Source organism: Rhipicephalus sanguineus, chromosome 1 (genome assembly GCF_013339695.2).
Source record: "Rhipicephalus sanguineus isolate Rsan-2018 chromosome 1, BIME_Rsan_1.4, whole genome shotgun sequence".
NCBI lineage: Eukaryota > Metazoa > Arthropoda > Arachnida > Ixodida > Ixodidae > Rhipicephalus > Rhipicephalus sanguineus.
The window spans coordinates 83,694,867-83,718,356 of record NC_051176.1 but is presented as its reverse complement, the minus strand read 5'-3'; the positions used below and the strand labels follow the sequence as shown (position 1 = coordinate 83,718,356).

General features: G+C 47.5%; 1 protein-coding gene across 1 annotated transcript in view; it reads right to left on the bottom strand.

Moving 5' to 3' along the window:
* Positions 1-405: 405 nt before the first annotated feature.
* The window catches only part of LOC119386130 (uncharacterized), a 128,432-nt gene continuing 105,347 nt past the window's right edge, over positions 406-23,490 (bottom strand). Inside the window, exon 11 of the mRNA XM_037653477.2 lies at positions 406-591. Coding sequence (XP_037509405.2) covers positions 470-591 — 122 coding nt within the window. The 3' untranslated portion in view covers positions 406-469. The remainder of the gene's footprint in view (positions 592-23,490) is intronic.

The following is a 23,490-nucleotide window of genomic DNA, read 5'->3' as shown; positions in this document are numbered from 1 at the left end:
TGTTCCCTTACTTTTTCCCCTTCCTTATGACTCACCCAGTTCATCACGGCGGCCTCTCTCCCCCTCCTCCCCCACCCCCACTCTGGCAGTTGCCCTCCCCTTCTCTCTTGTGGTGGAGAGGGCACGAAGCATATACACACGAGAGCTAAGGCAATCAGCTCGAGCCTTGAAGAAGACAAGTCCACTTGTCGAAATGTCGGCTCGAGCGCCCACCCCCTGTTTACGGATTTTTTCATCTTCTGGTCATTGGGCACTTATAGGGGATGATACTGTAGAAGAAAACGTCACAAAGTTCAGGATGGACATAGCGAGCGCCGGACACTGGCGCTAGCAGTGATAAATGTACTCACACTGACACAAGCATACAGAAGAAAAAAAAATAAGCACTCTTTTTTTTCGCTTTGTCGATCAGAGTCTGCTTGAGGGGTTTTCAGGTGCGTGAGATGCCATGGTGGTCGTGGTGTTCAGATCACTTCTGAGGCGGCCAAGGCGTCGTCAATGTGGCTGATTTCCCGCGTAGCTCCCGCTCGCCTTTTGCCGTGTTGAAAGCAGACACCGAGAACGTGCACTCCTGAGCCACGTTAGGAAGACCTGCATACGAATGAAACGATAACGAAAGCTTAACGCGGGCACAATGTTCACCGCCAGTTGAGTATGTGATTTTCAGGTATATTTCACCGAGGACACGTTTAATTATTCATTCGTATTTCACATGGTTATCCTCACATGTTATGTCATTTGGCGCACATAGTTCCAAGAGATTATGAAATGATGTGTGTGTCGTACTTCAAATTCTAGAGCGAGCAAGAACGGTAAGCAAAAAAACATAAGCAAGAGAAAGGTGGAACGGCACTCCATAAATTATGAGCCGCGTATTAGAGAAAACACGGTGTACAGTATACTATATTGAAGCAGTTCCGTTTTTACTAGCTGTAATGCAATAAGGAAACAACGACAGACGAAATTCTCTTGTGTTTTACTCTCTCCGTCTTTTGACTTTGCGCGAATACTCTGATGTTAGATGGAAGAGATAGAATGGCAGAGAGGAACTTGCACATTGTAGGGTTACAGCATATGTTCCCCTTGGAGGAGTGCCGTAGGGAGATGTACAGCAATTCTAGCACAGCGGCATTGGTTGAGCCATGTTGCGACATCGATATCGACTTTATCGGCCAGAACTACAATTGATTAAATGACCGTACTCCATGTACATCGTCCTGCTAATGTATTGGCAATAGGATCCGTTACAGTAAAGTGGGTTGGTTTTTTTTTCTGTATGTTTAAAAATACCGGCGCAACAGAAAAAATTCGAGGCGTTTAAAATACAGAAAGCGACACCGGGTGGGGCCACAAGTGTTGCTGTTACCATTGGCGTTTATGTCTTTGCCCTATTTTGTAAACCGCTCCATAAGCACGCACAGAAGAAAGCTTTACATTAACTTCTGCCTTCTACCACCGATAAGCTGATTAATCTCGTAATCACGGGCAGGAGTCGGATGCTATGTAGCCTGCTGTTTGCTAAATCGGCTCACCGTAGTGTCTGATAAGGTTTTAAAATAAGGGTAACCCACTGATGGGTCATTCCTGTGACAGTTTTCATGTGCTACATCAGTTCGAGTTTTACTGTGGTGTCAAAAGTGGCCGTTCCCGCTCACATGCTCTACATTATTGAAAACGTGTCTTGCACAATTCGCCAGAAAGAATCGATGATGTGTTCGCGCTTGTTTTGTGCCTCTCCGCTTCTTACCACTCACACTGTTTTGTAGTGATCGAAAAGAGACTTGGCAATATGAACCACAGAATTTGGAAGAATCAATACAGCGCACTGAAACGAGATTGACGAAGAGCCTAAGCGCGTATTATTACATAGCGGGGTTCAATCGGAGTGCATATCTGATTCAGATGTTCAAATGCACAAATTCATACGCACTTCGTGTGCCGGTACATGTCTGATCTGAACTAATAAAAGTTGCTATTAAGGCAAGAGCCCTAAGTGCCTCATTAGACGCTGGCATTGAAAAATGTGGTGTGTGGTACAAAAACTCACGTGAGCTTTGTAAGTTCAACAAAAATGATGGTTCGATCCGGAACCGAACCCAAGTATTCTGCGTGGAAGTCAAGCATTCTACCACAGAGCCACGCTAGTGCCTGAAAGCGCTTCGGAAAAACACCCCATACGGTCCCCATGTCGAGAAAGGACTCACGTTAACAGATGTAATATGGCGTGGCAGAAGCGTAGAATCTCACCACGTGAATTGCGTAATGAGTGGGTGATTAAAAGCTACCAACCCAGCGCAAACAGCTCATCTATAATAAATCATCATCGTCAGCCACAGCTTCAACAAAGTGTCCAACTAAGAAGAGCCGCTTGGGGTGGTTGTCTAGCTACTCACGTGAACCCTCAAGCTCTGATGATGATGATAATATTGATAATATAGCCACGCGGGATGGTCTTCGACTTCCAGTCGTCTTAGGCGAATACATGAGGGGCCCCTTGAGTTTTATTATTATTATTATTATTATTATTATTATTATTATTATTATTATTATTATTAATATTATTGAGGTTTCAACATATAGATATCTGCATGTGGATGACGCGTGCGGAGGCGTTCCTAGAACAGGTGGTCACCCGAATGACGCATTTCGTGACGTGGGCAAAAACGTGGGCAAATACAATGCCGTTCTTCGCTTCAAATAAAGTAGAAACTGCTCAATGGTGCTGGGAAAGAATGAGTAAATGCTTTAAAGTACAAATTTATTCGTGTCAGAAGATTCGCATCACGCTAAGAAGAGCCGATATGAGCCGAAACGTCGCACCAACAATGCAGTTGCCACAGCAACTGCACCCACGTTTTATATGCATATGTGGGGGGGGGGGGGGATCGGAGATCTCTGTTCGTTCCTCGTTCGTTCTGGCGGTGTTACGTCACAAAAGTGGGCGCTCCGCAGCTCTCTTCTGCCGAGAGGAAGAGGACAGCCAATCGTCAAGCGGTGAGCGGCGAGCTTTCCGGAAGTAGACGCGCATCGTTTGTCCTCGGCAAAGGGACCGAATATTTCAAAACGAAGTGTTTCTCGCCTTCTAATAAATACAGTTGTTATACGAAAAGATATTGTTTTTCTTTTCAAGCTCAAGCAGTTTCTGAAACAGCAATACCTTTGAGTGCTGATATTTATTGGTGTTAGTTTTTCTAACGTGCTTGCTATGTTAAGTCGCGCACGCGAAAAAAAAAAAAAGTAGCGGTTGGCGCAGTTTTTCAAAATGTCATCCCACCGGAACGTCTGGCTTGGCTCCCGGGTGTCGGACCGTCAAAGGGAGTTTCTGCTGGCTTTTATAAAAGAGCACCCACAGATAGCTACGCCGTCGCGCCCGCTGGGGCCGTCGTTCACGAGTGAGGACCGGGACGACACGTGGCAAGAGCTGGTAGCGCTTTTGAACTAAGAAGTCCCTGCGCGTAAGACCACAGCCCAGTGGCAGGCCCGTTCATTTCGTTCGCATTGTTCGTTTCGAGAACTGAAAGCGACGCCGCACTCGCTCATGTCTTCAAACGCATCTCGCACCTCCAACCGCAAGGGAAGCACAGGTCGCAAGCGCCATTTTCTGAAAATCAGCTGTTGCGGCAGCCGTAACCGCCGCATCATGCCGTGCGAAGCCGTTTGTTCGCTCGAGAGAATGCGTGCGAACGGCCTCGCGATCCGTTCGTTTGTAGCAGACGACATGCTCGTTATGACGCGGTCTGACGTCACCAAAAAATAAAAGATCAAGCAAAAAGAAAAATGGCTACGCCCCTCAGAGACGTGGTTTTTTCCGGCTTCGGCTAATTGCGTGTGCCGCCAGAATGGGTGCAGAACGAACGGCGCAGAAGAGAGATCTCCGATCACCCTACTCGTTATGACACGATATGACGTCACCAAAAAAGAAAAGATCAAGCAAAAAAAAAGAAATGGCGACACCCCCCGGCCTTGAGTGGCATCTCCCGCTTCAGCCAATCAGCGCGCTTGTTCTTCCCCAGGAGAACGAACAAGCGGAACGAACAGATCTCCGATCGCCCCCTTGTTCGTACTCACGCGTAGTCCATTCGCGCTTCGGAAGCTGAAATGCACAATTTCCAGCAAAACTGTCAGCCGTCAGCCGTTTCAGCCGGTGTCGATCTCGTTAAGCGCTCGAGGCCGGCTTTGCTAAGGCGTATAATCCTGTCATGGCCCACGAGAGAGTTGGTACTGCATTACAGGAGATCAGAACTAAAGGATAACCAAGAGAAGAAAGATAACTACATTTATAACTCATGTATGGACATTCCGACTGGAAGTAAACTACTCTTAATTTAGTACAGCGCCACACAAGAAATGATCGAGAAGAGGTGACACGCCCGAGGCAGCGCACTGCCAACGTCTGCAACGTCACCATTGAGGAAAGGCCGGCGTTCGTGACGTGGGCAAAAACGTGGGCAAGTACAATGCCGTTGTTCGCTTCAAATAAAGTCGAGCATTAAGTAGTGGGTATCAGGAACTTCCTAGCACCTTCCCATAAGCTTCAGAATACGTGGGCGCATTCATGAGTAGAGACATAGAGTAGTAGATCTATATGTAAACAAATTTTTTGAGTTACCGAGAAGCGCAGTTTGCCTCCTATACCAAACAGGCATCAACTCATGGTCCCCTCGGATCGGTAGTTCTCAATACCGCTACTGGTTCTCAATACCGATGGAGCAGTTTAGCAGAAGAATTATATGCAGAAACGTCGTAGTCCCACGTGGTAACTTCCAAGATCATGACGTCACGGCACAGATAACCTCTGGGGAAAGCAAACTGAAACTGGCTGAAGAAAACTCCTTATCTTAAGTTATTTAGGGCGCTTTGAAGCTTAGCTGTGCTTTTTTCTATGGTCTTGGGTCCCGAACTTTCATATAACGCAGAAAATCAATAGCCAAAAACATGAAGTCAGTATATTTCTTTCATATAACATTATTAATGAGTACTAACAGACAATAATGCCAAGGAAAGTATAGGGGCGTATTTGTAGTATATGTAATGTAAATGTGAAGAAAGAAAAGTGGACGAAAACATAGCTTGCCGCAGGCAGGGACCGAACCTGCGACCTTCGAATAACGCGTCCGATGCTCTACCAACTGAGCTACCGCGGCGGCCATCCCTCCGTCCACTTTATGGGGTATATATGTGTATTTAAACGTGGGAGCGTCAGTCAGCGCCGCCAGTAGCCATGACGGCGAGTGTGGAACACTCTTTTTCTGCCTGTTGGCGTCACGTAGCACATGAACTTATTACGAGCTGGTAGCTGACCAATAATCCCTTGCATACTACCTGAAAGCATCAAGTCTGCCAGAACGAGACCCTCGCTATGACATGTCCAGGAATTCGGGACATCGACAACTAGCGCCATCTGTTGCCTTGGCTGCTGAGTGGCAGCGTCACTGAATGGGAAACGACCTTTAAACATTTATTGTAGTGCAACGCCTCATTATACGCTTAAATCACTTCGCCCATATAATCTGAGAGTCATCATCTCACAGTGCGAGAAGTTTTGCTTGATTCCCATAATTTTCCTGGGTTCGAGAGCCACTTTTATGTGGTATGTGAAACTCCATAGGAGAGAATTTTAAAATTTATATAAAAACAATGCGCCCTCACCTGCTTAAATCACCGAAGTGACCCAATCTCGATGATTCAGTCTTCGTACCTGTGAAGTTTGGCTGATGTTGGCGAAGTTTCTGAGGTTCGACGGGAACTTTTGTAAAAACGTGCATTGCAGCGAAACCACCTTATAGGGGTGCAAGCGCTTTATAGTGTTTACGGTGGCCCCAAAACACGTGAAAATGTCATTGTTTTTATACAACTGTTTTTCTTGAAGCTGGTCAAGACATGGAGGGTATGAATACTGCGGAGTTCTTTAGTTGATAATTAACCATGAGAAATCGTAGGTTAATTAGTGCAGATGATCAAAAACGAGAATAGTTCCTCGTAATTCAAAGCAAGTAAGAATTAACAAGAAACATTGATGCGCATGCGAATCTTACTCAATTGAGTATATCTAATCAAAGGTGCTAATGAATTTAACAATTTATATAAAACTTATTAGCGAAAGCGGTGAGTGCAGAAGGACATGTATCATATATATATTTATAGGTAGTATTGCAACGTACACCGTTGATACTAGATGGCTATCGCATGTAACTTGCAGTAGCTACTGTTATAGCTAATTACTAATAAAAGGTATAAAAGATATGGTAATCGTACTCTGGAATTAGTAATACTTACACTTAGTGTTAAATAGGAAGCGGTAAATAAGAATCAACTAATCGGAGGATCGCGTTGTAATGTATCACATGGAGTGGAGACGAATAGGATGAAAGATATAAGAATCTTAAGTTGCTAGTTAGTGATTAGGGGTATTTTAGCTTAATTAGATGTAAGAATCTCAAGTTGCTAATTCGTGATTAGGGGTCTTTTGCTTAATTATTATGGATAAATAACGAAATTGACAATGATGTACCCGCAAATGTTCACACTGACTGAGGTTTACTCAGCAACATTATGCGCATTTGCACCCTGACGATATAAGTCATCACTTGTATAGGGATGGTCGATTAAAATTTTTAATCGATTAATCGTTGATCGTTAATCGATTTAGCCTTTAATCGATTAACTGCTTTCAGTGGAATGTTTTAATCGATTAATCGACATTGTTTATGGGTGCTTTAAAACCGATATCTCTTTGTTTGAGAGGCATCGTTCGTGTCCGATATGGACCCAAATCTTGTTATCAGACGCGCTGACGATCGAAAATTCCCACTTTCGAAAGTGTCGACGACGGGCCCCTTGTGTACAGTGCACGAAAATTCCAACTTTCGCACACTGGACACAAGGGGCCCGTCGTCTTTGGTTGATGTCACGGATTCAAGCATCTGTGGCCATCATCCCTGGACTATTTGGCAGCAGGTCGTATTTTCTCGAGGCCTGCCTACTCGAGCTCATCAAAACCGGAGGTGCGTTCGGGGACCACACTGGTTGAAAAGTCGCAGCTGAAACATGCGGTGTGGCGGAGGGTGAGGAAATCCCGAGAAAGGTAAAAGAGATGTGAGGAGGAAAAGGAATTAAATCAGACGCTCGCTCTCGTAAGCACGGCATCTTTTCTCGGTTTGTCGGTTAGATATTGTGGAAGCCCTACATAATACTATAATTGCGGACTGACGCGATCTTTTCCTTGAGGTCACCCATGCATAGATTACACAGAAACATACTGGCCTCAAACAGACCATCGGTACAGGCAACTGCGGGAAATAGGGTTACATGATTCGCTACCTCCCGGCTAGAATAAACAGCAGCTGCGCCAGTATACTCCACATGTTTCATCTGATCGTTGCCTTATGTTGATCTCATGTTTCAGACATTAAAACATAAATTTCCCGACTGTCCTTCTTTCTTGTCACAGCAGAAGACGGGGGCCTCTAGCTGAATTTCTCCCTAAATATGCGACCATACCGTATTACTAAGTGCTTCAAGGTCACTTCTTCAATAGTAATGCACTGGATGCTAGACGTTCGGTAAACCGACGCGTAAAGTTACATAAATTACATAAGACCCTTTTCACAATTCCCGAGTGCGTATTCCTGTGCTACATTTTCTCCCATCTAATGACAGCAACTTTCGTGCTTCAAGTGGAGACGAGGTCGTAGTTGCACGTGCTGGCGTTTGTCTATTATGCGTGTTCGTGTCAAGAGAGCCGAGTCTACATTTTCCGCGTCCCAGCGCAAGCAAACCGCGCTTGAACACTCTGTTTGAAGGAGTGACTAGCTGCCATTAATTCGGCTAACTGCATCGCAAGAAAGCTAGCTGAACAATTATGAAAATGGTATAAACCCTATAAGACGGACAGTTGGGCTAGTTGGTATACAGCATAATAAAAGATGGTTACTAGCGTCGTGGTCCTCTTTACGATAGCAAACGTATCTTATTATTTATATACGGATTACCTAATCCTCTCCCCATCATCGCACTTCATCACTCTTTTTCCCCCGTTGCGTTTTCCCCGGTGCAGAGTAGCAGGCAGGGGCGTACTAGCTCAGGCCACCCTCTCTGCCTTGTAATATATTTTCTCTCTCTCTTTCATTGGTAAACAATATTTTATTTGCTAAAGAGTAAAACAGAATGGCGCTAAGAAACAGTCAGGAAATAAGCAGCGCATATTACAATGCCGCACTTACACAAAAAAGGAGTAAAATCTGAGGGTTGAATAAAATACAAAGAAAGTTGCGATTGACACTAGGCGACGAAAACTACTCGTTTATAAAATGTAAGAAGAGATGCGTTTATGCGGCAGCACGATGAAACAGCGCGGCGAAAAACGAACACGAACAAAATAAGCAACAAGATGATGCGCTGGCACGTGTGAAATTTACAGAAAAGAATAAACTTCTGTGTTGAAAGTTGGCGAATCGCCGTGCTGCTAACCTTCTCAACAGTCCCCTTTTGTTTTGTTTTATGGGGTTGCTGCTCCGAACCACATGCATTTTTCTACTGAGCGAAGAAATGTCAGTTGCCCGAGATGCTCGGGCGACGACAACTGACACCTCCTTTGGGTCGCCACACATCCAGCATGCGAAAAAAGACGCTCGAATGCTACTGACGTAGCAGGAATTGGCAAATACTCCACTGAAACGTCAAACACATGATCTAGGCCAGTTCGCATGTTGCGCCAAGTCTCAAGTGAATTCGGATTGGTGCGGCGATCGACTACAGGGTTACTATTGGCCTCGAGATTTTGGAGTGGCGCCCTCTCGCGTGTGACGTCAGAGCGGGGGCTCCGCTCTCAACCGCGCTGCAGCAGCCGCTGCTCCTGTATGCGGATCGTCTGCTTCAGGCGGGAACTTTGTCGAACGAACAGCCTCGGGACGGTCAACTAACGCCTGCAACGAATGCTTTCGAGTGTAATCTTGAACTTGCTTTAGTTGCGGCCCAATCGACAGGGCCAAGAAATCCCCCGGATGGTCGACGAGTGCGCCGATGCCAGGGGCGTAGCCAGAAATTTTTTTCGGGGGGGGGGGGGGTTCAACCATACTTTATGTATGTTCGTGCGTGCGTTTGTATGTGTGCGTACCTATATACGCAAGCAAAACTGAAAAATTTCGGGGGGGGGGGGTTGAACCCCCCAACCCCCCCCCCCCCCCCCTTGGCTACGCCCCTGGCCGATGCCACCGGCCGCATTGCTGGTTAGAAAGTGAAACTATGTGTGAGTGTTCTCGCTCGTTATCTTGTTTCCGCCGTACGATACTGATAAGTTTGGGTGGTGCTTTCGATATTTCTGTAAGCGTGCCCTTCTCCAGCATCTACAAGTATGTAGATAAAGCTTGTGAAAGGTAGCGGTGCCTCATCGAGGGTGAGGCAGTGTACGACGCAGGCGACGTTGTTGAATGCGCGGTCGAAGCCGTCAACGGAGATCGCATCACCGCCGCTGCTTTCGTCCTGCAAACAAGTGCATAAGTGCCGCCTTGTTGCACACCCCCCTGCCGATGCCCATGATTGCAGTTTGTCCCGTAATGTTGGTTCAGTGAGAACGATATTACGTCGTAGTTCCTATTAATACTGCACAGGGCCGTCGCATGGGTATTAGAATATAACAAATAGTTAATCGCTGATTATACCACGCACAGGGCCACAGAGATTAACGTGGCAAAGGCAAGATGGGTCCAGTTTCACGCCACGCAGCCTAACGAAAAGCTTAAAGAACTCCGCTTTTAAAAAAGCGTCTGCACTGCCTCAGGTGAAAACTTTTAGAGGATCTACACTAAACAGCGGCAACAGGTTTCGCATTTGAATTTATGATAAGCAGTCCGCTAGGCGCGCGCTTGCCTTCATAAGTAAAATACGTATGTACGCCACCCAAATACAGCCGTAGTCTCAGATATCCTGCGCCGCTCAGCTGAGCTCACGAGGCGCGCTTTCCTGCGAGGCGATTCGGAGGCCGCGTCGTCGGCTTTGTCTAGGGGCCTTCGCGGCAGGTTGTGGGACGGCACCACACCTGGTGGTCGCCTATGCTACAGCCTGCGTGCAATAAACGCCTTAAGTATTGGCGGGGCGCTTAAACACGGTCACAAGCTTACCTAAGAGTCGCGCGTACGGTGGGTAGCAGAAGTCACTGTCCGCGAAGTGCTTGCTGCACACAGTCGATGAAGGTGTGGGGCGCTAAAGCTTCCCATTCTGAGCTTGCGATGCACTTCTTCTTCAGCTTTGGGTCCTTAGGGTAGTTGTGAAAGCTAACGCCTTTTTCACGAGCGGACGAAGTACACTGAGACACAGAGCAGTACTTCACCGTTGCGCAGCACTCGCCGCGGTGACAAGCTGCCGCAGTTCTAAAGAACAAAGAGTTGTAGTTCTAAATGAACGTTAAAAGCAGTCCCATGGTTGTTCGAACAGCGTCAGTAGCCACCATACGCAAGATAACCAATCGAACTCCTTTTTTGTTGAGATATACCACAACGGTGGTTTCAACACGGCGCCGGGCCTACGTAGCAGACGAAAGCGCGCGAATCCCCGCTCTGACGTCATACAGGCGCCGTTCGCAGCGCCGCCATCGGTCGCACACCAGGCCAATAGTATCTCTTGAACTGAGAAGGCATTTGGTTCATCGGATCGTCCTCCAGTGCAATTGGTGCAACGCAGTTGCGTAGAAGTGCGCGTGGTGAGAGCAGCAGTAGACTGTGAGCCGGAGAGAGGCGGGCAAGTTCATTTCTGCCTCGATGGGTTGGAGCCGCCTCCTGCCCGGGCTTGAAGCATTGGGGAGTGCTTGGAGTGGGACGCCGTACGCGACGGAGATCAAGGCGACATCATATCTTTCTCTATGAGGTATGGCCGCCGCCACCTCTGGGCTCGTTCTGCTAGCGCAGGAATATGCGCTGTAGTGAAAGCAGTGAAAGAGAGACGATGTGCACGGCATCTGCGTCTCAGGATAGCGCGCCTCGCAGTCATGCGCTCCGGCCAAGGGGCGAGGTTGGGGGGTGCCGTAATCGATTAATCGAATAGTTTTAATCAATTAATTCGATTAATCGAGCGGTGGAAATCGATGACGATTAATCGAATAATTGTAGACCTTTAATCGATTAATCGATTAATCGTTCATCGATTTTACCATCCCTACACTTGTAACGATGAAATCACCAGTTTTAAGCTCATAATAGAAGGCTTTCAGTATAGAAGCATACGTACATGAAATGTATACGGTATTCAATGTATGAAATTACGACCAGAGGTAGATAATAACACGCAATTATCCTTAGTAGTAGTGATCGATGGTTAGTAGTCAGGGATGATTTTGGGAGAAAATGTATGGAACCGAGTGATTAAAGTTGACAAATGAAATTTTATGCAAGAGAAACGTATGTTATAGTTTATTAGTGATCGTTGTAGGTAATTATCAAGTGTGGGTAGACGGTCAATAAATTAATAAGACGATATCATTGTAATACTTCAAAGGAAAGCATAGAGGGAGAGGCTGGATACATTTAGAATGTTTTGCTAATTGGCAATTAAGGGCTCTGCAGCAGAATTAAAATATTTATTTTTACAGCAGAGCTGTTATGCCCACCCTTTGTGTGACTCGCGATGTAGACAAACAATCATCATGCCCGCGTGTTCAGCATAACTGTGCCTAGTTAAGCCAAGTGAATCATAGCCGATCCTAATTAAGCCAAGTTGAGCAGGGCAAAGCCTAATTAGCCTAGCATAATTAACTCAAAGACTAATTAGCCATAATTAAGCCGATTTTAGATTCTTGTTGCATAGTCATTCCGCGCTCGGAAAGATGTGCCGAGTAAATGGTAATTAAGACTAAATAATACTGAGCTCATTAGAGTTAATTATGCTAATTAGTTCATTATGCTTAGATTGACTTCGAATGCAAGCTAGTCGAGGCTGAGCCTCGAATGTGCGAGTTAGGCTAATTAAGATAATTAAGTTATAATTAAGGCTAGTCTTACTTGAAATCACGTTGTAAGAATATTCAGGTGTTGACACTGCGCGCGCCTAAGCGGCCAGAAAATGTTCGGTCGTCGGTCCGTTGAGCGGTGCGCCATCTAATGGCTTGAGGCGGAGAGCGCCCGCGAGTAGCCGAATCACGGTGGTACTGCGTCATCGCCGCCGCTCTCGCCGTTCCCTCTCCTGTTGCTCTCTCGATTTCGCCCCTCACGCCGCTTGGTGGATGCACATTATCCAGCAAAATGGCACAGAAAAATGCACGTTATCAGCAGCATGCGCGTTGCTATGGAGACTACTGCCCCGCTTTTCGTAGCGCCCTCCAGGACGGCGCCGATGAAACTGCAAGTCATCTGATAAGAACCCGAACATTATCTGGGCGCGCGTGGATTGCGGTTTCCCATGCGTTGGGGGAAGAGTGTCATCACCTGAGTATATTCTTACACCGTGCTTGGAATGCAAGCTAATCGAAACCAAGTCTCCACTGTGCCAAGAAGACCTATTAAGCTATTGCATGTCGGTGGGCTCGTTGTTTTGGTAGCATTGTAACGAAAGAACAGCACATGAATACAGGGTCGGAAGGGGTACACACACGAGCGTTGTGTGTGTGCCCTTTCCGTCCCTGTCTTCTCGCGTTGTTTTTCCGTTACAATGCTATTCAGCTAATTATTCTAGTTAATCTGCTTAAGCAGATTAATTTGGTGTTGTGATTTACTTGTTATTGGTACTTGTGATTATTTTGGTGTTGTGATTTACTGGTTGTGACCTACTTGGTGTCGTGATTTCCAAGCAATACCCAATCGAACCCTATCAACACCTAGTCTATACTCGTGATTTACAATGTGATCCCGTGAACCCTTCGCGCATCGGCATGTGAACTGCACGTGTCGACACTTGGCTGGTGAATCCAGGACCAGCTAAGTGTCGACCAGCTCCCCTCTAGCCCAACTTTGCGCGACTCAGTGCAATCTGCGCGAATTTTTAAAATTAGGTTACCCAGAATTCACATTAAGAATGATTTACTCTAATGTTGATCTACATTCGCACCATGGCATGAAGTGCTTTACTAATGAATGGCGACAATTAATTGAACATATTTAAATTCAGCGGTGAAAGCTGTCAGTGTAGGTCATAATTAAGACATATAGCTAGTATATCAATCCATGCATTTATAGTACGATGGCGGGAAATAATAGAAAGTCGTTATTTATTAGCAGCGATCAATATCATTAATTCGTAATCAATTATAATTATTCGTTTAATATAGATGCGATTTATCACTGATATGTGCCACAAGAACCATTTACAAGAGATCACGATTTAAGGAGTACTGCGGTGAAAACAGCGCGAAAACTGGACGAAGGCTAAGGAAAAAATTCGGCAGATACCACGTACCGTGGGAGTCGATGTTAAGCGAAGCATGTGGCGGGAAGGTGACTGTGGCGTAATTTTTTTTTACTGAGCAACACGTTACAAAATGACGCTAAAGATTTGTATAAATTTCATACGCACACATATATGTTGAAGAGCCGCATATGTGTTATATAACCAGTTGTTTACGTTTGGGTAACGCTGCCAATGGCAACGTGGGTATTACGAACACCAGAAGCGGTAAGCTTATAAATGTAGTGCTTATACGTGTCCCGAGAATGCACGCACGTTTCACGAACCCGTGTGCATGTGTGGAAGAAGTTCTTGACAGTTCTTGAACAAGGGCATTATCACCGTGATCAGAGAGCACCAGCAACTGGTCATGACTTGTTATAGGATCCGGTCGTGGTCGTGGTGAAGAGGGGTCAATGTGTAGTGAAGTATGTGGTATATAGAGCTGTTGGAATTCGTGGATGCCTCGGTCATTTCGTCGACAAATTGTCTATCGATAGAGCCGGCGACATGGCGGAACCTGAAGCCGTCGAGACTGGTAGGCCTGGATAGTGCTACGTAGACCAACATCAGTTGATGGTGCTTGTCGTATTCGTAGACTACCTGGGCGTATGTGGCCTATGTATCCTAGTCTACAAAGCGGCTGTCAATCAATCTGGCATCATCCTCGGTCAGCATGAGGACAACGCCCAGCATCGTAAGAAATGAAGAGGACACTGCGTCGTTCTGGCGGACGATGTGCACTTTACGGTGCAGTGATGTGAATATCAGACGTAAGTTTTGTTAATGCATTCCTCCGGGATCGAGCAATGCTTCAATATAGCTTGCAGAATCGAAGGAATACAAGCGTAATGTTTATTAGACTGCTATAGAAGCGGAGCCAACACTGGAACCACAAATGTTAATCCGATGTACACATCGTAGGAGTGTCATGTAGTGTTTATTGCTTTTTTTGTAAAATTAGATAGCAAGCACTACAACCACACTTGACGTTGCACAGATATTACGCCTGCGTAGGCTGTTTTTCAAACCAGTTTATAGACCTGGCGTGGCTCAGTGGTAGAATACCTGATTGCCACGCAGAATGCTTGGGTTCGATTCCTGCTGAGGTCCTAATTTTCATTCTTTCCATTCGTCGAGTCAACGCTGCCAATGCTGGTTTTCCTTAACGCTCTAGCATTTAAGTTATCAATGTCTGTTCCCGCCGTACCTGGGTAGATATAAACTGTCAATCACCTGTGGCGCATACCCGTACACCACAGCCCGTGGTAAACGGGTATGTGTCACACGTGTCTGGAGGAAAGGGTTTGACGTCGCACGCGACAGCATTTTCACGTTATTCATGTCATGACCACACAGTCATATTCGTCAAGTCCTCTTACCCTCCCATGATAATTTTGGTCTACACCAAGTTAAGGAGGCGATCACGAGAGCACCCCGACGTAGGCGGCTAGATAGATAGATAGATAGATACGTAGATAGAAACGGTCAAAGTGCCAAAGCTTCGCTAAGAAATGCTTCGCATTTAAAAAATTCGGCAGATCTCACGCGTTGTTGGAATCGGTTTCATGCGAAGCACTACTCGAGTACTTTTACGCTGTATTTAATGGCTTTGAACCAAGCGTTACGAGGTAGATTGAGGTGTTTTTGGAAGTGTAGTAGCTGTGTGCACATCGTGGGCTTAACAGGCACGTCGACAATGCTGGCGTTTAAAGGGTAACTTATGGTGCGACGTAACGTCAGCCCTCACGTTAGAGCACATACGTCAGTATTATCCAAACTAAGTGCACTTTATGCTGCAATCATGTGAATATCATATGTAACTTTCGTTAATGTGTTCCTCCGGGGTCGAGAAATGCTTCAATATAGCTTGCTGAATCTTAGGAATGCAAATTCAAGGTTTTTAGACTGCTATAAAAGCGGGGCCAACACTGGAACCACATACAGTAATCTCACATGACGTCTGTATCGTAGGGATACATATGTAGTGTTTATTGATTTCTTGTAAGATTGGATAGCCAGCACCACAACCACAATAACTGTTGCACCGACATTACGCCTGCATAGTCCGTTTTTCCAAACCAGTTGTAGTCCTGGCGTGGCTCTGTGGTAGAATGCCTGACTGCCACGCAGAATTGCGCTTGGGTTCAATTCTTGCTGAGATCCTAATCTTTATTATTTCCATTTGTCAGGTCAACGCTGCCGATGTCAGTTTCTCCTAGCGCTCTCGCATTTAAATTACCAATGTCTGTTCTCGCCGTTCCTGGGTAGATATAAACTATCACCTGTGGCGCATGCCCGTACACCGCGGTCCGTGGTACACGGGTACGTGCCACACGTGTCTGGTGGAAAGTGTTTGACGACATACGCGACAGTATTTTCCCGTTATTCACGTCAAGGACCCGACAGTCACATTCATCAAATCCTTTTACCCTCCCCTGCCAATTTTGGTCTACACAAAGTTAAGGAGGCGATCAAGAGAGCACCAAGACGTAGGCGGCTAGATAGATAGATAGATAGATAGATAGATAGATAGATAGATAGATAGATAGATAGATAGATAGATAGATAGATAGATAGATAGATAGATAGATAGATAGATAGATAGATAGATAGATAGATAGATAGATAGATAGATAGATAGATAGATAGATAGATAGATAGATAGATAGATAGATAGATAGATAGATAGATAGATAGATAGATAGATAGATAGATAGATAGATAGATAGGTAGGCAGGCAGGCAGGCAGGCAGGCAGGCAGGCAGGCAGGCAGGCAGACAGACATGCTCAAAGTGTCAAATGTTCGCTAAAAATGCTTCGCATTTAAAACACCACAAGCGCTGGCACATTGATGAGTTATGCAAAACACTGGGTGCGAAAGAGCCTGATGCAAGAGAAAGAAATTGCAGAAGGCTGTGTTGAAGGGCCATAATAATATCTGGGGTTTAACGTCCCAAAACCACCATATGATTATGAGAGACGCCGTAGTGGAGGGCTCCGGAAATTTCGACCACCTGGGGTTCTTTAACGTGCACCTAAATCTAAGTACACGGGCCTCAAACATTTTCGCCTCCATCGAAAATGCAGCCGCCGCGGCCGGGATTCGATCCCGCGTCCTGTGTTGAAGGGCCAGTAGCTACATGTTACTGCGTTGAAAACAGCGCGAAAACGGCCCGAATGCTGAGAAAACATAAGAATAGCGCTTGTGTTGTTTGTTACCCTTCGTCCCGTTTTCGCGCTGTTTTCAGCGCAGTACAGGTGTACCAACTGGCCCTTCAAGATACCCTTCTGCAATTTATAGAGTAATTAATTGAATTGATAGTTACAGGGAAACAATAATTAAGTGCAGATATATAGTAAAAATTAAGGAATATTATTGTAATGCATTAGATGATAGTCTAAAGAGAGGGTGAATGCATTGGGAAATTCTTGCTCATAAACCTTGTTCAAGCAATCCCCGCGGAGCGTGAAGTACCATGGGAAAAGTGTGTACATCGAGTGTGCCAGCCGTTCGGTCGCCCGCTGCTCGTTGGCGCTATGGGAGGAGCATGAAACGAAAAGACCACGTTGAATATTCTTACATCGTAAAACAATTCACATATCCGAACGCATCTGCATGCATCTCTACGCATGAAATGTGAAAAGAATAACGCAGTCAGTGTAGGTATTGCCGAGCGTATGTATGTATATCGGACGTAGCACTTAAACGGCATGTGTGCCGCGTGCCGATGCCGTTAGGACGTTCTGTTGTCATCAATATGAGCCGAACACCGAATTAATGTTTAGTGTAGGAATACTTGTAATGCACTAATGTAAATGTGGCTTACTAAATCGCCATAGGCACATTTCGGTTTAAGCATTTGGTGTCGTGAACACTTTCGCGCTTGCTCGCTGCGTTTAGCCGCTATGGCCTATTTAAAAGGTAATTTCAGAGTTGCAGGTCATCTTGCTCACGACTATACATATCTGCGGCATACATTCACCTGTTAGCCAACACGCGAAAGCACAACCAGCGTTTCTAAAATGCAACAACCGCAGCTAGTATCAACGAAGGGTGGTAAAAGCTTATCGTTTGGTACATATATGGTGCGAGCGACGCGCACGCGGGCTACCTATACTTTATTTTAGTATAATTTATACTTCAAGGTATACTTTACTTTAGTAAACGCCAACTATACTCTCTCAAATACTCTTTGAATATCACAACCAGAAGCCTAGCCAGAATGTTTTTTTTTTTTTTTGGGGGGGGGGGGGGGTTCAACCTTCCTTTTTTTTGTTCGTGCGTGCGCTTGTATGTGTGCGTGTATATATACACATGCAAACTAGAAAATTTTCGCGGGGGGGGGTGTTGACCCCCCCCCCTCTCCCGAATTTTTTTTATCCTGCGACAAGAACATCTGTAATTCTGAAGTGTCCACGTGCGCATTCACGTGAATGCTTGCGAATTTTTAAAATAAGCAGATGATAGAACATGCACAACATTAATTTAGGCAGAACTCGGTATGTGACACATACCCAGGAATTCGGGACATCGCTTCTAGTTCACCGTTTTTCACACCACGTGGCGTACGGACCTTCAACGTTCAAAATTCGCGCGATGACGCTTGCCGTAATCGCGCGGATTGAGAAAACCACAATACATAAAAAAAAGCACGACGACGATATCCGCGACAACCAGCGAGCGCGAACCTCAGTCGCCGAGTGATAACCGCAACGCATGCGACGAGCGGCCGGGTTGGCTGCTCGACTGTGAGTCAGCAGTTCTGTTGCACTGAAAGGGTGCACACATACAAGTCACTTGGCTGTGCTTGATAACTACGGACTCTCGAAAGAGCGTGCTCCCCTTCTTCTCATCCCCTGCCTCTTCAATATATTTTGTGCGATGATATCGTTGGCTCCGACGGGTTTCTTGCGTCCTTTAGCGCTGTTGCTTTTTGTAATGTGAAAAAATTAACTTCCAGAAAATAATGCAAGCTTGGGAGGCGGTGATGACGGTCGCGGGTTCCCGAATGTGCGGAATCTTGGCGTCCCTAATTTTTGTTGGCCTCAATTTATAAAATCAATATTTTGCGCTATTATGTGAAGACGCCTGGCCGTGTTATATTCGCTGCCACAGACATTTTTTTTAAAGCTCAATAAGCAGCAGCAGTAAAGGAAGAATACCTTTGCAAGCAGAATATTGTTCGATGATATTCTTAATAAGAATGATTTTAATAAAGTCGCTTTAGTTTTAACAGCGCGCTTTTTGTTTCTAAATAACATAACTGAACGCCGGAAAGTGCATTGACTTACGCATGACATGCTACACAGGCCGCGTTTCCCTCTCTGCTAAGTGTTGGTGAAAGAGTAAGGAAACAGATTAGATTCACATAAAGTATCGAGAAACTCGCCTTCTTGTTTGACTGCCTATGCTGGTCTGTAGAATTGTAGGAGGTCGCGGCTTGGAACCCGGCTCTTGCGGCCAGCTTTCTTCGGGACAGAATAGCGCGTTTCTATTTTTACATGGTAAAGCTCGCTAAAAGGCCCCTCGTCAGGACCCGTTTAATATATCGATTACGAGCTGAAATATTTCGTTTATGTGAGCAAGGGGACCTGGAAAGGTCTCGAAAAGCCGTTTTATTTTTATTCTCTGTGTCGCGTGTTCGTTTACCGTAAGACAACGTAGCACCTCACCAGGCGATGTTTGGGGCAAGCTGAGCAACCTTTCACGAATGTCTTTTTTTGTTTTTTTTGTCAATAAGTTCGCTGTTCACTATTGCAAGAGTAAGAAGGCATTGAACTGCCCTGTTACCGCGCCGCCAGAAGGTAAACGTTGCTGTCAACGCGGGTCTTGTCCGCTGCGGTGGAGCAGTGATTATGGTGCTGGGCTGCTGACCCGAAGGTCGCGGATTCGATCCCGGCCGCGGCTGTCGCATTTCGATGGAGGCGAAATGATAGAGGCCCGTGTACTCTGCAATATCAGTGCATGTTAAAAAACACCAGATGGTCGTAATTTCCGGAGCCCTCCACTACGGCGTCGCTTATAATCATATCGGGGTTTTGGGACGTAAAACCCCAGATATTGTTATTAACGCTGGCCTTACGTTTGCCAAGGCAAGGGAAAGAACTCTGCAAGCGGAGTTCTTTCCCTGCCTTCCCACGTATCGTAGGCAATGTGCCCTATTTTGCTTACATGACGAGCGCCACCTTCTTTCTGTTTTTCTTCGCGGCGCCTTTAGAGTAACCGCATTGAGCGTCTCGCAGTGGGATGTTAACTGAAGTCACGTGCTGTAACAAATGACGCTAAAAGCAGTGTGCTGTAGTGCGCGACTCACATCTCGCAGGAAGTGTGGCCCCCTCTGAGATGCACGGACTACCTTTTATTATTTTCATACTTGGTAGACACGATGTTCACCTACTAATCTACTGACCTAATTGGTGATTATCAAATTCTTCGGTTTCCTCGCATCCCTCATTATCATCGTATCAATCCTACAGTAATGTCAATAAACACTTCGCACCGTCAGAGGGTGCTAAGTAACTATCATTCATTAAGGCGAGAGCGTTGTATGGCTCGTGATTTTAAAAATCCAGCTTTCGGCGGCGCGAACACCACCAGTTTTTATAACACATTTTGTCCACTCTTTCAACAGATCTGATGTTACATGATCCTCACCAGGGGCTTTGTCTCTTTTTCCCTCCAAGGCTTTCTTTATTTCCCCTGTCGTTACCCGTGGGATGTCCGATTCCTCTGGGCTACTACTACTTCTTACATTATCTTCCTGGTTGTGTACAGATCTCCGTAAAACTCCTCAGCTGTTTAAGCTATCCTACCCTTGTGTTAGTGCCTTTGCCTTCCTTGTCCCTTGTTACATACATCAGGTTCTTGCCTGTGCCCAGTTTTCGCTTCACCGCTTTGAGGCTTCGTCTGTTCTAGAGATGACTAGAAGAAACATGGGACGAAGTTAGTCACGTGCGAGCCGGGCAATGTCCCCTGCCCCTACACCATAAATTAAGTAAAACAATACAATTCGGCTTCCTAGATGAAGTTCAGGAGCGGTCTATGCTGTTCGCGGATCCATTTGGAATCAACGTCCATCGACGCTGTCAACCAGCTCAAGATGAGCTTGTGATATTCAAAGAGTACTCGAGAGAGTATAGCCGGAGTTTACTAAAATAAAGTATACATTGAAGTACAAAGTATACTGAAAGGTTTGTTAGCAAGAATCTCCCAATGCATTCACCCTCTCTCTTTAGGCTATCATCTGATGGCCGTCGCGGTCGTCGCGATGGCCGTCGCGGTCGCACGCGTTTTTCTAGCTCCTCAGTTTTTCATTTTCTCCTTTTATTTTTTGTTTAATTTTTCATCCACAGTTATGATCCCCTTACCCCCTTCTCTATCGTTTGATTTACTTATCTATTCTGCTCTCCCGCGTCCAGCCCTCATTGGGGATTAAGTAGGGCGATGTAGGTTCGCCTAACCTTTTTATTTTTTTTTTTTTGATCGGCCTTTTCTTTTATATCATGTTTTTTTATTACGCCCCACCAGCCGATTCCCTCCCTGTCCCTCGACACTCCTTGTGATGGACGACAACTTTCCGCCAAGCTCCCTGTCGGATATCACCATGAGCTGTAGCTCTAGGCGCTCTCGAGCGTTTGAACTTCTTCTTCGGGAGGCAAACAACCTCCTCCGGCAAGATGACGCCAAAAAATCGCTGTCACCTCGCCGCCGTCCTCGCAAGGTTCGCAAGAGTCTTGCTCAGCCACGCAGGTACAAACGACCCGCCACTGTTGTGCCAGGCTCCACAAACCAGGCGCCCGAACCGCCATCCAGCCCCGGCCCCTTCAACTCCACGGGCGCCGTTCCCTCCACAGTCGAGAAAGACGCTGCTGCCATCTTGGCTCGTCCTCCCTCCCAAGTCGGCCATTTTAACGCCGAGGCAGATTCCAGCGAGCAAGTCACGGTGGATCAGGAGGGTAACGACCGCATTGGCATTCCAGAGGGGAACCAGGAGGGACAATGCCCCTTGTCAAACAAGAACCCTCCCCCTCCCATCGCAGGAGGGAGCGAAGAAATCACTGCCTCATCAGCTTCGTGGAATGAAGCCACACGAGCGCCCATCAGGCCCCTTTCCCCCTTTGCTGACGTCACGGAGGAAGCACAGCTGACTCCAGGGAACCCAGCTCCCGCTCACACGTGCACAGCAAGGTCAGGCGAGCCATTGCCCATTCTTGAGGGAAAGGAGCCCCTGAATGGCGTGCCCTCCTCCCCACTCCCTCGCGCCAGCCGCGTGCTGGGACAGCTGACGGCTGAAGATTTCCCCGCCCTCTCCCCCACTGGAGCCCCGAGCGCTACAGAGCTTTGCGCACCAAGTGTTCCCATCAACACCGGGCGTCGGTCTCAGCGTGCTGAGAAGCCCGCTGCCAGCGACCCACGCCCCCGGCCTCCACGGCACACAAGCCCCGGCACCCAGCTGGAGACGGTACTCTACAGACCGGCTGTGAGGAGAGAAACTTTCCGAACAGCCACACAGGAAGCCATCTCCTCCTGTTTGGCTCCTCTGGAGGGCGTCAGTCGCGTCCGCGTAAATTTCGGTCGCAACGTCGTCGCGGTCGACGTCACCGCCGGAACTCCACTCGACCCCTGCTCGCTGTGGCTGACATCTGCGGCATTGCTGTGCGCGCGAAGCAGGCGTCGACGAACACCTGCAGCGGCGTCATCTATAACGTCGACCCCGCGCTAGACGAGGATTCCATCCGCGCCACCATCGCGTCACGGTTGCCTGTCCTTCAGTGCTCTCGCTCTGGTCGCCACGTTATTGTGCGCTTCGCCGGCAACAAGGCTCCCCCTGATGTGGAACTTTTCAAACAGCGCCGGCCCGTGCGTGCTCGCCGTCCACGACCAACCCAGTGTGAGCTCTGCGGACGCTATGGGCACACGGACGTAACGTGCACGTCTGAGCGGCGATGTGTGCGTTGTGGCGGACCGCACTCCCTCGGTGAGTGCACCGCGAAGAAGGCGAGGTGCTTCTATTGTGGCGCAGCTCACCCTGCTACCGAGCCCCGCTGCCCTCGTTGGCAGGAAGAGCGGCGCTTGTTGGAAGTGCGCGCCGAATCGTCGCTCCCAATCTCGCGCCGTGAGGCGCTCGCTATCGCGCGTGGACAGAATACAGGAGACCCAGCAACACCCGGCTCTACCACCATGTCCCGTGCCCACCCCCTGGTTTGCGAGAACTTTTCGTACGCGGCGGCCGCTGGTCTTCCGTCTGCAAAGAGCTCACAAACCGCCACAGACAAGAGAAACTCTGTGATCGCTGTGCTCTCGGCAGCGCTGACAGCCGCTATGGATTTTCTCCCTCTCGGCTGCCCCGTTCGCCCGCTCTGTGCTGCAGCGCTGGCCACCCACCTTGCGTTAACAAATGATGGCGAGTGATCGACACGAGTCTAGGCCACGCATACTGCAGTGGAACTGCCGTTCACTGCGTCGCCGACAAGCAGAGCTCGCAGCGATCCTTCCCCTGCGCGACTACGACGTCCTTGCTTTGCAGGAGACGTATGTTCGCGTGGAGGATGTTTCGCTGCCCGGCTACATCGGCTACAGCAGTTCCACGCAGTGTGCGCTCGCTGAGTGCAATAATGCGCCGTGCTGTGACACCGCCCACCCGCCCGGGAAGCCGCGCGCCGGTTTGTACATTCGTGACACACTCGCTCATGCGCTTGTCCCCACAGAACATCTATGCTGTGCGACGAGTGAGTGCGTTGCTGCCACGGTCCGTGTGGACGGCGTGGACACTTCTGTCGCGAGTGTTTATGTGCGCCCAGTCGTCGCGGCCAGCTGCGCGTTTGTGCCGCGCCTTGTCGCCGTGCTTGCGCGTGACCACGTACTGTGTGGAGACTTCAACGCGCACCACGTCAGCTGGGGTTGCCGTACCACGGATGCGCGCGGTAGGGACCTATGCGACGCGATCAGTTCGGTGGGACTCCTCGTACTAAACTCCGGAGAACCCACCTTCATCCGTCGCAGTGCGGCCTCGACAGTGATTGACCTGGCGCTGGTGTCAGAACGCTGCTCCTACGAGTGGAAACGCCACGCTGACACTGCTGGTTCTGATCACTACCCGATCACACTCCTCCCGTGCC